Consider the following 13427-nt stretch of genomic DNA (forward strand, 5'->3'; position numbering starts at 1 on the left):
TGGTTTCTTTGCCATAGCATGCGTGTGAATGTGGGAAACACAGTGGTAATCACTGAGGACAGTGTGAGATCCCCCTATTTTGCCTCAAGCCACATTCTGTCATCACCAGCTCCACCTGTGTGTTTGCGCTGCTGCACTTCACAAACCCTCCCAAAGAACAATAAGTACACTGCAAAGTAAAATGAATTGCACCGAAGGCAAATAGTGACATCAAACAGCTGGAGACGGGAAGACTTCACGTTATGTTTATTATTTTTTCAGCATGGCCGCAGCAGGACGTCCTGAGCTGGAGTTTAAAGTCCTACTGTAGGACGTCATACAGCAACATGGAGCCCAAACGACAACTTTTTGGGCTTCAAATGGCAATTAAATCCACAACATACATATCAGAGGTATCCCTCATTTCCTTTTCCTTTCAGCTTTCCATCTACTTTCCAAAGGATTTAGTTAAAAAGGCAAATGGCAAAGGGATGAATCTTTTTGGTCCTATCTGAGTAAAATATGTAATAAAATCTGTCAGAAACCACCTCTGGCTCCTGATATTCACTTAGTAAAGTGATAGCTTGTGACACGAGTATTCCTGAAGAATGCAATCCTGTGGTTAGGTTACTAGAACTGGCTGTCCTCTGTTCAGGTGTGACTCCAAAACAAAAGGCAAGACAACATTGGCATTACACAACATAGAAACAGACCCACATAGAGTGCCTAAAGGACAAAACAAGGGGGCTAATGAAGTGTGAGAGGTCACATTTTTGTAAGTGAAGTCTGATGCCAGGATCGGACTATTTGACAACCTCACAGTGTAACATATTGTCATTAAAAGATACTGCTATTATATTCATTAACTGTCTTATTGATTAGCAGTGCATTGATATTTGGCATTATGTAAACATCTTAAAGTTTTACTAACTTCTTCATGCACTAAAGCTTCCAATACAATCACTATGTACTGTATCAAATGTATATAAACAAAAAATATATTGCATAAAAAGATTAAGTATTAAAACAGATCAACACAGCCATGCATAATACTCATTCTCATCTTTTTTCCACGCTCACACACTTTCATTCTTCACAGAAAAGCTTAAAGAAAGATTTAGCTCAGTTGCTACTATGTCATTCTTCTCTAGTTTGGCTAGCAAATATATCATAGTCAATAATAAAATCATAACATGTTAAAAAAATCTCTATAAAGCTTTTAAAATACACACTGTGCAATATAAGACAAAACTGCTATTTTTGGCTAAGGCCACAATGATTTTGGTATAAAATACATTAATTTCTGTTCTTAAAGATATAAATAACACATCTAAAAGACTATTTTTGAAAACCTAACAATACATTACAAGTCACTGTCAGATGACCTTTGTATAATGTGTGACCCTACAGCAGGGTCAGGTCCAGATACTGTCCCGCCGGCTTGGTCATGAGAGAGGGGAGGGACATGAGAGGAGCATCACCTCCACTGGACTGACCAATCAGACTGCTGCTTAGGAGAGACACAGACTCTGCGGGACTCTACAGGGGGACAGGAGAGAGAGTTTGGGGGTAAGGAAGGGGGAGGAGAGCAGAGAGGGAGAGACAGAAGAGCATTATCTCACAGTAAAAGCAACAAACACAGAGCCCTTACACCAGCACCAGATGTTACCCATCACCTTCTTAACTGATTGAGGGCTACACCTGTAATTACCCAATAATGTACGCTACAACACCACCAATTGACCATTCACTAAGCCACACCCCCTTAGTTACTGTTGCTATGCTTGTCAAGCTTCCATTTTCGCACATAGGCAGTTCACACTGATAACAGATAACAGCCGTTAACAAAAGCCGACATCTCATTTAAAGCTGACAACCCTGGCTAAAAAGACGACTGTTGCTAGCAGATTTTATCAGCAGCAGTTTGCTAAAATAAACTATTGCTGACACTAAAACTCTGCGAGGCCATTGAAAAGGTGAGGACACGGAAATAAAAATCATTTTGGCAAATGTAACGCTATCTAACACACATTTGGTGGGAGTTACAGGAGGCTAAACTTCTCAATACTTTCTCTGAGAGCTTTACAAAAGCAAATGGACTTGCTTGAGGCTCTTATGTTTCACCTCTCATCCAAAAGGCTTCTTCAGTTCTGCTCTTCTAGCAACTGAATAAACAGCAGGATGGAGCTGCCATCATTACTCAAAACTTTGCTAGCACCTAGTTCCCACATAGTAGGTGCTCAAGTTCTGAATAAGTATTATATTTTTCTCATGTGACCTGTAACCCCACACAATAGATCTCTCATTACATGCCCTTTTGGAAGTAATGCTTGATTACTGCTACTGGTAGTAAGCTAGTTAGTTTGAATAAATCCAGTTTACGTCAGAGTAGATACATACATAGTTCAATCCCTTCCTTATACTTTTTCTCTTGTTTTGTTTTTTAAAGTGATTAAAAACACAATCATCCAAACTCATGAGGCACAGAGTAAAGCTGACACTGTTTTGGCATATAGATAAATCCTGAGCTTGACAGGTCTGCCATGCCTAGTTCTGGTTGCTAAGCTATGGCTGTACGGGGCAGGGTTTAGTGAAAGGTAACCTGAACCTCTTAGCTATTGACTTCTTGAGATGACAGTAATGGTAGCCAGTATTTGATAAAGCAGACTTCCATAAAAGGATCATACAGTTGGTGAGAACAGCATCCCCTCAAAATGATTCAAAACAAAACCCAAGGATTGACTGAAATCCACGAACATCCCTCTAACCACTCAACTCAGTCAGCCATCATTGCTACTGTGTGCAGTTAGTGGAAAACTTTCTGTTTACACAAAAAATATCAGTCGTGTCGAGCCCTGTAACCCACGGGGACCATTCAAGACCCAAGCCACAGCTACAATCACTGTCTAAACTAAAACCCCCTTCACTGAGCCCTCAGCCAATACTTACCTGCCACCTGTCTCAGACACCTTAAATACACACCCATTCTTTGGGCTGCGTAAGCAATGTCCTGGTCGGGTCGTGAGCGTGCACGGGCCCATGGGCGTGCACAAGAGCATCCTCTGGGGCGTACTGCGGTGTGAGGAACGGGGAGGAATGACAGAGACATGGGGCTGAGGTACAAGCAACCACAGAAACTAACCTAAAGACCACATGGACTCCATCATGGAAGTGAAAGAGTTTGTTCATGAGGAAAAAAAAAGAAAAAAATCAGTCGAACTTTGTCTCTTGATTTAGTATAAACTTGGTATAAATCCACTTATTTGTCATATACCTGGGATTCTTCACTCTCTTTCAAGTTTAAATAAGTTTTGAGTTCCTCCAATTCAAGTCTAAGCAAGCAGCAGTGCATGAGTGACAGAACAGGGAGAGTAGACAGGATAAACTAGTTTGATAGCCTCTGGGCAAACACAGTGGATGCCTGACAATATACACCCACAATAGACAGAGATTTGAATACAACGCATGGATTTTACAGTGAATGTGCATGTGAACTCTGAAGGCACAGAGCATATATGGGAACCGGATTAGTGACTAGTTACTGAGATACATGCTATGTTTGTAGAGAACTGTCTCTTACCTGGTATCCCTGCACTGCATTAATGAGGTCTTTGACTCCATTGCTGCTGTAGGTCAATCCTGGCATGCGCACCAACCCCCCTGGGGAGGAGAGGGAGGAGGGGGAGGGGAAGAAACCTAGGGTGGTAGGTGAGCCAGGTGGACTAGAGAAAGAAAAGAGAGAAGGTATAGACAGACTGTTATCCTGAATATCTCAAAAGCAACAAAAACAATGTTTTGTCAGCTGCATATTTCTGGGCAAACAAAGCACAGATGAATCACAAAACTGGGAGTAACTCTGGGTGTTGTCTATAAATGGCCTGTTTTCTCAAGGACACAGGACTGACAAGGGAGAAACAGAGGTCACTGCTGTTTACCAAGTTCTCTGATACCACAGTGTTCAGTTATTAACTACCCTTGTTCCAGTCTCTCTCCTTGGCAAGATGCATTTTAATCAAAGGCAAACTGTTCCTCTTTTTCCGCTTTCAACAAGAGTCTATTCTTAATATTCAACAATGCAAACAAAGGGATGACGAAAAACCCCCACTAATCTACAATCTATTTCTCACCCTATATTTAACATTGCAGCTAAAATTATTAAATATGCAGTAGTTTTTCTAAAAAACAAAATGCTGATCAGTTTTGGACATCCTTTGTGTTATTCTGCACTAAAAGTCTGGGATTGTTTTTAAAAAATTGCAAGTGAGCAATGACATTATTTTTAGTTTTTAAAAGAGCTCAACAATAGATATTGTATTAGTTCCAGTGAATGCATATTGAAATGTTTTAGTGCACTCACTACAAGTTACCATAATAATACCAATGCAAACAGAGGGCTCAGAAAATCAAACATGTAAACAATACTGGTTTAGTTTCTTATTTGATTACTCAGCACCACACAGCCTGCGAGTAAACACTGTGTGGCAGGCTCAGTTTAGGCCATGAAAATCTGTTGGCTCTTTACTCTATTTGTGTTGGTTACGGTGTGGTTCATTTTATGTGGGAAAGTGTGATTACCATGAACAATATCTTTGCAAACACCTCTACACACGCAATTCGAAAATTTTATGTGACACTTTTTTGAACAAGATCAAGCGTCACAAAGCAAAACAGATATTTAATTATATTTATCAGATTTTTATATTTTTGAGGACGTTAAAGAGAACAAAATCATGTAATTTTCCAAAGCATTTAAGATTTCGTGCTGTGACTGATCTTGGGAAAATTAAACTTATCATTGATTTATTATTATTATAACTATTAACAACAATATTACTATGGAGAAATTTGTCATGATATTATATGAAGAGACGATTAACACTATTATTGAAATACTATCTTAACCTATCACAAATAATGTGAGGATTGGTGAAATTTTTGAGATGGCGAGACTGAAAACTACTGAAAGAACTTGACTAGACTCAGAATCAAAGTCACTGGACTGTCGAATCACGTAATTAACATGAATGGCTGTATTTTAATGTAACTGTCTGCCTCTGCTCGTCTTGAATGATCACTGTTTACCTGGGGTAGTAGGCTGTGTAGTTCATGTATAGCTGAGCTGTGCCGGGGTAGTAGGCATGTCCTGGCGCCAGAGGGCGAGGCAGGAGCACCTGACCAATGGGAGGGTAGAGGGCAGCAGCAGCCTCTGTAGGCAAGACAGATGGTGCAGGAGTGAAGGAGTAGGATGGAGGAGATAAACCTGGAGAGAAGAGAACAGAGGGAGCGACACAAGACTTAGAATCAGACAAGCAGTAACAGAAGTACACAGAGTCACGATGGTGAAGTCTGGTCATTGTTTGCTTCAGAACGAGATGCTCATGCAAACTTGCAAACAATGACCACTGTTATGATTACTCAGCACCTGTATGCTGTATGGTATGTATGTACTGTATGTGTTAAAGAGTGAAAGCATCTTAGTGCAGGATACATTGAACCAAACTGTGGATACATTCTGCAGAAAAATGAGTTATATGAAGTAATACTTCATACTTATACTTCAAGTAATATAATATTATCTCCATGCCATTTTAGGCCTATGATTAGTTTTTGGTCTTGCCATCTTAACACTTCCCCCCCTGTTCAAAATACCTTTCTGGCCACAGTTTGTTGTTTCGTGGAACAGTGACTTCCTGTCCAATGTGTGTTTCTGCTTAAGAATCATACTACCTCACTACTAGCCACACACGTCTAGCCTTGAATCCCTGTGCTGTATCCTTTTCACTCATGTGTACATCTGCTTTTCATTTCAAACTATTCAAAGTAAATTTTATCTTGTTTGGTAAACTAGGAGTGCACCAGCGCACGTTTATAGTGAAGGACTACAGACACGGAGAACAAAGCACATCTACGCACCAGCGTTCAGCTCTGCCCACCTTTCCCACAGCTTCTGATTGGACAAGCACACACCTGAGGTGCGTCAAGTTTATTGAGGCTAAATCCCACAACCACCACTACCAATCTGATAAGACTGGAGAGTCGTAAGCCATTTTGCCATATTGTAGGCTAGATGATACTGAAGCTGTCTTGCTTACACTTTTCCAACCCTTTCAGATCTTTATGAATTACTCAAGCAGTGGTAAGGGAATAAAATTAAGAATGAGTAACAAACATGCTGCTGAAAAGATCAACTACAAGATTCAATCAGATTGTGTGAACACAGGTGAAAATTGAAAGTGTAGAATAAACTGTTACCCATGAGGTTTCTCAGTGCATGCAGATGGGTGATTTAATCACACTAAATTACAAAGAGGTACCACACTCTCACAAACGCACACACGCCAACACACACTCTCACACACATAGTTTTGAATCCTCCTAGTGAGACCAGATGTTCTCATCCTCCCATAGTACTAGATTGGAGAAAACCCAGCAACCCTGCCCCCACGGCAGGAACCCACCTACCCTGCAGTCCCGAAGCACCCCCAGCTCCCAGCAGCACTTACGTCTGGACTTACATGGCGGCGGGCTGAGCCCTGTCCCACTCCTGCTCCGGGTATGTGTGTGTGTATATGTGTGTGAGAGCGAGCCCCCCATCAGCACCAGGCCCATCTCCTCAGCGCTGCAGGGGAACACCTCCACATAGCGGCTATTCGCACCACGCTGGCAGGGCATCACATGCTTGTGGAGCCGCTGTGAGGCCTGAAGTGCCCGCTCTGCTGAGGTCATCTGGATGAAGCAGTCACCTGACGGACGACCCTGGAAACAGGCACAGTCAAAAATTACTGCAACATTGTGTGAGAGAGCATGTTAGTTTATGGGTGTGTCAGTGTGGTTACTGCATGTACCTGCTGGTTGAGGACCATGTGCACACCATGAGGTCTGATATCGTGTGTAAACTCGCCCAGGAAGGTGAGGATATCCTCTATAGTCGCTGCGTAAGGCAGCCCTCTCAGCCTCAGGCAGTCCCTTAAACTACCAGGAGGGGGAAGGAGTGACACCGAGGGCAGCACTGACACCAAGGGGGCAGGGGCGACGGGGATCAGAGGGGCCGATGAGTACCGGTTCAACACCTAAAACAAACAGTTACAAATGATGTGCTCTGTCTATAGCAAAGACTGTCAAGGAGAAGAAGTGCTGTCTTTGTGACTTTTCCACTGACTCTTTTAGAGAGTCGTTTCTCATCTTGCTCAGAAAAAATTTAGGAAAAACTAAATTATACACTTAAGCACTATGATACATGAATGCTTATCCATGTTTTAATTTCAAACACACACACATAAGCCACCTTTTTACAGACATCTTGTGTACAACAAAGACAAGTCCGCATTGTGTTTAATGTGTTGCAGTGTCAGACCGGAGCTGGCTTGGTATCAGCAGGACACCAGCATGTTTGCATTTCTGGAGAGGACCAATAAAACTACTAAGTCTGCCATACACAAAAGCATGACGAAAGGCCTCTGCATAGATATGTATGTGGGTGTATGCTTATCAGTCCGCAAAGATAAGAAAATTAGCCCACATGTGGTCATCTCATGAGAGAGGTGGTGGAGCAGTGGAAGACAGGAAAAACTAGAAGAATTAATAAACTATAGAAAAGACAGAAAGAAAGAAAGAAAGAAAGAAAGAAAGAAAGAAAGAAAAGAAAAAAAGAAAGAAAATCTAAAGTAACTGTGTGTACCTATCTATTAAAGGGAAATACACACAGTCCTCCTTGTTATGCAGGTCCCCACCCTTAAGCCCTACTCCAATAATTCCTACAACTAACCGTGGAGAAGAGAAGCACACCCACACATTGTCACTCTCTGCTGTGCGCACACAAACAAACAGAGAATTCCTAAAATCCTTCTATTTGTCCTAAGAAAACAAACAAGATAACAAGAGACAGAACAAAAAAGCTTAATCCAAAATGACGAGATAATGACTGAAAACATTTTCTAAATTAAAAATAAACACACAAATGATGCAAAAGTACACACTGTACAAAGAAGTGCACCCACACCCAGGCAAACACCCTGACATACCTGTTGGACCTCTGCTGCTGTACTCTTAAATAGCTCAATATATCTTCTCCCAAGGATTTCCTTGTGTTTCCTAAGAGCACACTGGGCGTGTTCCTCACAGGCAAATAAAACAAAGGCATCTCCAGTGGGACGTCCATCCGGGTAGTGAACGAATAGGATACCATCCTTCCCTCCACTGACTGGACACGTCTCTTTAAGACCATCTCCCGGGGAGAAGAAGGCGAGCACCTGCTCGTGTGTGGCGGTGAAAGGAAGACCTCGCATCCTCACGATGATCTGGTCCTCACGGGACAGGAACATCGCTACCTCATTGGATGTACCTGGCACACACACACACACACACACAAAGACAGAGAAATGCCTACTTAACCACAAGCAAATAAACAGAAAAGGTCACACTGTAGATTTCAATTAATGTAGATTTTCAATAAAATTAAGTATTTCTTCTGTGAGCAGCACAGGTAATGGTTTGGAGTGTTTTCAATGGCCTTGACGCTAAACTTGACTTTCATCCCTTCATGACTTTGAGTGTCAGTCCAGACCCTCCATTTTTACAATGATAAACCTCCTAAGCCTGATAACTACACTTTTTTATATACATGCAGGGTGAATATCTGAAGAAATAGAACCAGGTCAGTATTACAGTACATCTAAAAAATACAGGTCAAATGAGTAAATAGCATCTGTGCATTCTTGAAAAAGTGTTCACCATCCTTTGAAATAGTCATAGTGAAGTTTGGTCATGGTAGCTAACTTCGACTGAAAGCTGTACAGCTCCCTTAAAGACAGCTGGACTGATTATCTCTTAATGGATGTACGATGTGCACTCAAAATATTCCTTCTGAAGCATTAAGAATTGTGATCTAAATCTAAATGTATTCATGAAAATAGATGAATATCAACTCCTACAAGCAACAAAACGTCTGGGTGATTAGTTTGGGTGACTGATTCAATCAGATTGTGTGAACACAGGTGTTCATGTCTTTTTAATCAGGTGAGCTGAACATGGTTCCAGGAATTTCACCTTTAAACCAGAGCATGTCAGTCATGTGTAACTGTATTCTGTACAAAACACACACAGGTTAATGCTGGTAAGGAAGGCCAGATTAGGTAGTTGTATTCCCTCACCTCCAGCTATCTTCAGGAAGTCCTCTCCTGTTGCTTTGTAAACCTGCCATTAGAAGGAAAGGAGTTAATGGCGATTGATTATCATTATCAGTGGAATATCGTCAGTTGTTTGAAGGAAAAAAATATAATTAAATATAAATGAAATCTAGGTAGTGTGGCTGAATGACTTCATGTGTAACAAATAGCTGGGTTCAAACAGGTTACCTCTATGTATCTGGTGCCCATATGGTGTTTGTGTCTCTGCAGCGCCAGGTCTCTGTGTTCTTCACTAACAAAACGAACAAGAGCTTCTCCGTTCCTCCTCCCCTGAGCATTAAGACACAGCGCAGCCCCTCCTCTATACAACACAACATACAGAGCGTTACAGCACTCAGCAGCAGGCCTCAGAGTATCATCAGTATATCTGATGCTGACTAATGAAAATCAATATGAAAAATCAGTATACATGAGCACGCCTTTAATATACCAACTACGTACTTGGCAATGTTGAGTCCTCTGAAGAATCGAGCAATATCCTGGTCAGAAGACTGCCATGGCAACCCTCTGGCTCTGATCACCGTGTTGTCGCACACTTTCTCCATCTTACTGCTGCACACACACACACACACACACAAACAAACAAACACACACATTAACTCAGCAGGAGTCAAAGAGGGGTTGATTTCAGAGGCAGAGAACAAAAAGAATATTTATGTCAAGCAAAATCTACTCACCAAGTTCCAGACTCAAACTTCTCATTAACTCTCTCAGGGTTAGAAAACGCGTGACCTGTAATGACAAAGCCACAGAGTTTGATTCACAAAATTAGATATCTGCCGTTTGAAATCACAGTTGATAGCACATAAATATGTAATTGTAACCAACATGGTAGCTGTCTAAAGACTTGGGCTAAAATTGAGACTATATTTTGGATTTATGAACTGAGAGTTTCCTTTTACAATCATCATTTCAATTAATTGATCTATTGTTTGGTCCGTAACACGTCAGGAAAGACCTCACGTTAGAAAGGACCATCAAAAACTTGGAATTTTTGCTTGAAAACTGATGATAACATCGAATCAGATTTTAAATAGCTGCCAATTAATTTTCTGAAGTAGCATACCATTCTGATTTAAACACACAATAGGTATATGTCGAACCAACTAACTCATTCCCAGTGTTTTACTCTTGCGCTCATAGTGTAAAATCAAGTATGGTACTCACAGAATGGCTCAGAAAGCAGTGCAAGGACAATGCTGGCCATATTCTTGACCTGCTGTACTGCTATTTCTGCAGGCAGTATGGCTGATGGATCAGGAGTTGCTGAGGGATCCCACATGGGGGGCACATCAACAGGTATACTAAGAGCTGAGGAGGAGGAAGTCAAGGAACGCAAACAAGGAACAGCCAAAAACATAAAAACAGGCAAACGGTGAAAAAAAGTATTGTTACATGTGTGTAGATGACTGTCTGAGAAGGTTTATGCGTGTATGAGAGAAATAAGAAGGAAAAAACTGAAGAAGAGCAGAAAAAAAGAAAACATAGCAAATACACACAGAGCGAGATGTTAGTTTTCCTGTTGCAGAGGGTGTGTGGGGTTTGCTCCGTTGGTTAAACACACACTCTTTCACTAAGCACTTGGTAAGGTGCAGCCATTGTTTTCCTATTTGCATTTCAAAACCTCTAGTCTTGCAGCCAACACCCTGTGGCTTATAAAACTTCTAACATGTGTGTTGTGTGTTTTTGAGTGTTATATGTGACACATAAGCTCACACAGAAGAGTAAACAGAATAAAAAAGGTAAAAAAAACTGTCCAAAATACTAAGTGCAGCATACACAGAGACACTTGCACACCAAATGTAAACAGGTGACATATTGAAGGATACACTCTGACATGTTGTATACATTCAAAGCTTTGAGGTCAGATGTGGGGAAGTGCTTCTTGAATTCTTTCCGAAGGTCAAAGAAAGAGTAGAAACTGTCCGGCACCAGGATGTTCTGAAGAGGGAAGAGATTAAGTGAAAGGATGTGAACATGTGGCCCATCAACAGCTGCCATTTTATTGATCTTATATTGCTGTTTGCTCAAGCCAGTAGAGTAGTAATTTCATCAGCTTCACTGTGTGGCTATGTTTTATGTGTACAGGTACGGTATGTGCACGGGCTTGTGTCATTAGACAGGTTTGCAGCACTGGCTCTCAACTCTCACCGTAACATTAAATTGAACCGGGAGCAAAGTGCTGACATGACACATCACTTCTCTGCTCTGTGAATGCTGAAGGCTCCTGCAGCAGTGAACGAGTACCCACCCTGGCTGCAAGGCATTCACCCACCCAGCTCCTCACTCACCTTGCTCGCAGCCTCAGGGTGAATCACTTGGCGGATGTGGAGCTGCCCGTCTGTACACAAACACACTGACGTGCCTGCGCCCGCACTGTTCACGTCGTTTGTCAGTTGTAAATGAAACTGCAACGGGAGACATAAAAAGTTAAGACAAGAAATAAAAACATTCATAATCTCGCCCCAGCACCTCAACCAGCTGTGTATTAATAATTTCTGTGTACCAAACAGCTAAAAAGCTTATTTCAGATGACTTCAGAGACATTGTTACCAGGTTTAAGGCTGCCTCAAGACTTGCAGCAGTGGAGGCACAATCTGCTCCGGATCCATTCTCGTCTTCAACGCTCTCCTCCACCACATCCTCCTCCTCTTTTTCCTCTGTCAAGTCTGAGAGGTCAGGCTTAATGAGGAGCTCGTGCACCTTGCCCAACTGGTTCACAGAAAGAAAAAACAAGTCAATCTTGAAACAGGCCTATATAGAAACTCACTGGCTGTAGGACATATAGTATAATAGCGTAGTGACACATAATACTGTTAAATGGGCATAAAATAGATGTTTAATACAAAGACATTATAACACGGAAGAGCAACAAAAGCATGGAAGCTGTTTACCTTTCATATCATTTGTCCTCCTATATACCAGATAACTTATGAGCTCATATTCGACTTGTGGATGGTTTCAGAGAAACTGTGTATGAAGAGGAAACTCATCTGGCTCACCATTTTATTCACAATTTAATAAAGATTAACATTATTATTTAAGGCTGTTGTTTGCATTTGTGCCTATCTCCGACCGGGGTTCAGTTTACCTGCTCACTCCTTTATTTTCCGCCACATTTCCTGTGTTAGAATAACGATCCATAAGTATAACAAGTGGTGTATTAATTCAGTTTTTTTTTTTTTACCTTTTTGTTCTTTACATCCACCAGCTGCCAAACCAACCGCAGGAGCTCCTTCTCGTCAGATCCCAGTAGCTCTCCGGTCGCGCCAGATGTGGCGGTGAAAACCACCACCAGGTAGTCTACCTGCGCCGTCATCTGAGCACAAACACCGCCAAAACCAATCTAATACTACTCAGAACCAAAGGACAGTAAGTTCAGCTACACCGGAGATAAGACACACGCTGGAGGCGAGAGGTACGAACACCTTTACTTTGACACCTGAACGCAAAGGTGAGCTCCGTGAAGTCCAGGCTTCGCTGCGTGTGAATTATCGCGCTGAACCTCCCGCAGTCACCATTCCGGAGTAATGGCTGAACGTCCCCCGGTTTTGTAGCGCATCTACCTGTGTGACCACGTGACTCTCTACCTGCCCCCTCCCTCCTCCAGGTGGTTCACACAGTAGGACGTGGCAGACCGCGGAGAATAGAAAAATATGCACTTTTATTTATTTATTTTTTATTTATTTTTTGTATAATACATTTTGTGTAGTTCGATGTGCAAATATGTAGTAACATGACGTATTGGGGGTCACTCATCTGAAGTTTAATGATCAGCGCACAAAACATGAAAGCGTTTAGCTGTGAGCTACACAAATTTCTCTTTTTTTTGTCAGCTATTTCATAAAAAAGATTTTGAAAGGTTAAAGTATATTAAAACAATGACATTCGACAATGAAATAATACGTTTGTATTTTGTCTTAAAATAATAAAATCAAACAAAACAAACAAACAAACAAACAACAAAAAACAACAACAAAACACCCCAATAAAATCCATGCAGAAATGAAAATAGGACAACCTAAAGGCGGAATGATTCTAAACTACTTTTACGGTTTCATTTCGATTAATTAGTTAATTAACTGATACAGTTTAATATGCTATTATTCACTGAACCACTAAACATAGCTTAAAATGATGTACTAGATAGCTAAAACAAACAAACAGCAAATTAATCATCGCAACTACGCTAAATAGTAATGTCTTTGTGTCTTAACGTTTAACAGATAAAAAATATGTATATTATGTTATTATCATTATTAT

General features: G+C 41.2%; 1 protein-coding gene across 5 annotated transcripts; it reads right to left on the reverse strand.

The window, feature by feature from the left end:
• Positions 1–223: 223 nt before the first annotated feature.
• esrp1 (epithelial splicing regulatory protein 1) lies at positions 224–12709 on the reverse strand. 5 transcript variants are annotated; one of them, XM_071469155.1, is made up of 16 exons: positions 12352–12709; positions 11718–11876; positions 11456–11572; positions 10994–11105; positions 10332–10475; positions 9842–9896; positions 9606–9716; positions 9333–9465; positions 9129–9171; positions 8001–8320; positions 6825–7049; positions 6483–6735; positions 5062–5239; positions 3560–3701; positions 2962–3051; positions 224–1518 (listed from the first exon to the last, which is right to left on the reverse strand). In XM_071469155.1, exons 1-16 carry the CDS (start codon positions 12481–12483, stop codon positions 1384–1386), a joined length of 2349 nt encoding a protein of 782 aa, XP_071325256.1. In that variant the 5' UTR covers positions 12484–12709; the 3' UTR covers positions 224–1383. The 5 variants fall into 5 exon arrangements, with proteins under 5 accessions (XP_071325256.1, XP_071325257.1, XP_071325259.1 ...); XM_071469156.1 differs by having other exon boundaries at positions 6495–6735; positions 12352–12708; XM_071469158.1 differs by having other exon boundaries at positions 2929–3051; positions 12352–12708.
• Between the last annotated feature and the right edge of the window lie 718 nt (positions 12710–13427).

Source organism: Trachinotus anak, unplaced genomic scaffold (genome assembly GCF_046630095.1).
Source record: "Trachinotus anak isolate AG129_WGS33_773 ecotype Australia unplaced genomic scaffold, CSIRO_AGI_Tana_v1 ptg000032l, whole genome shotgun sequence".
Classification (NCBI taxonomy): Eukaryota; Metazoa; Chordata; class Actinopteri; order Carangiformes; family Carangidae; genus Trachinotus; species Trachinotus anak.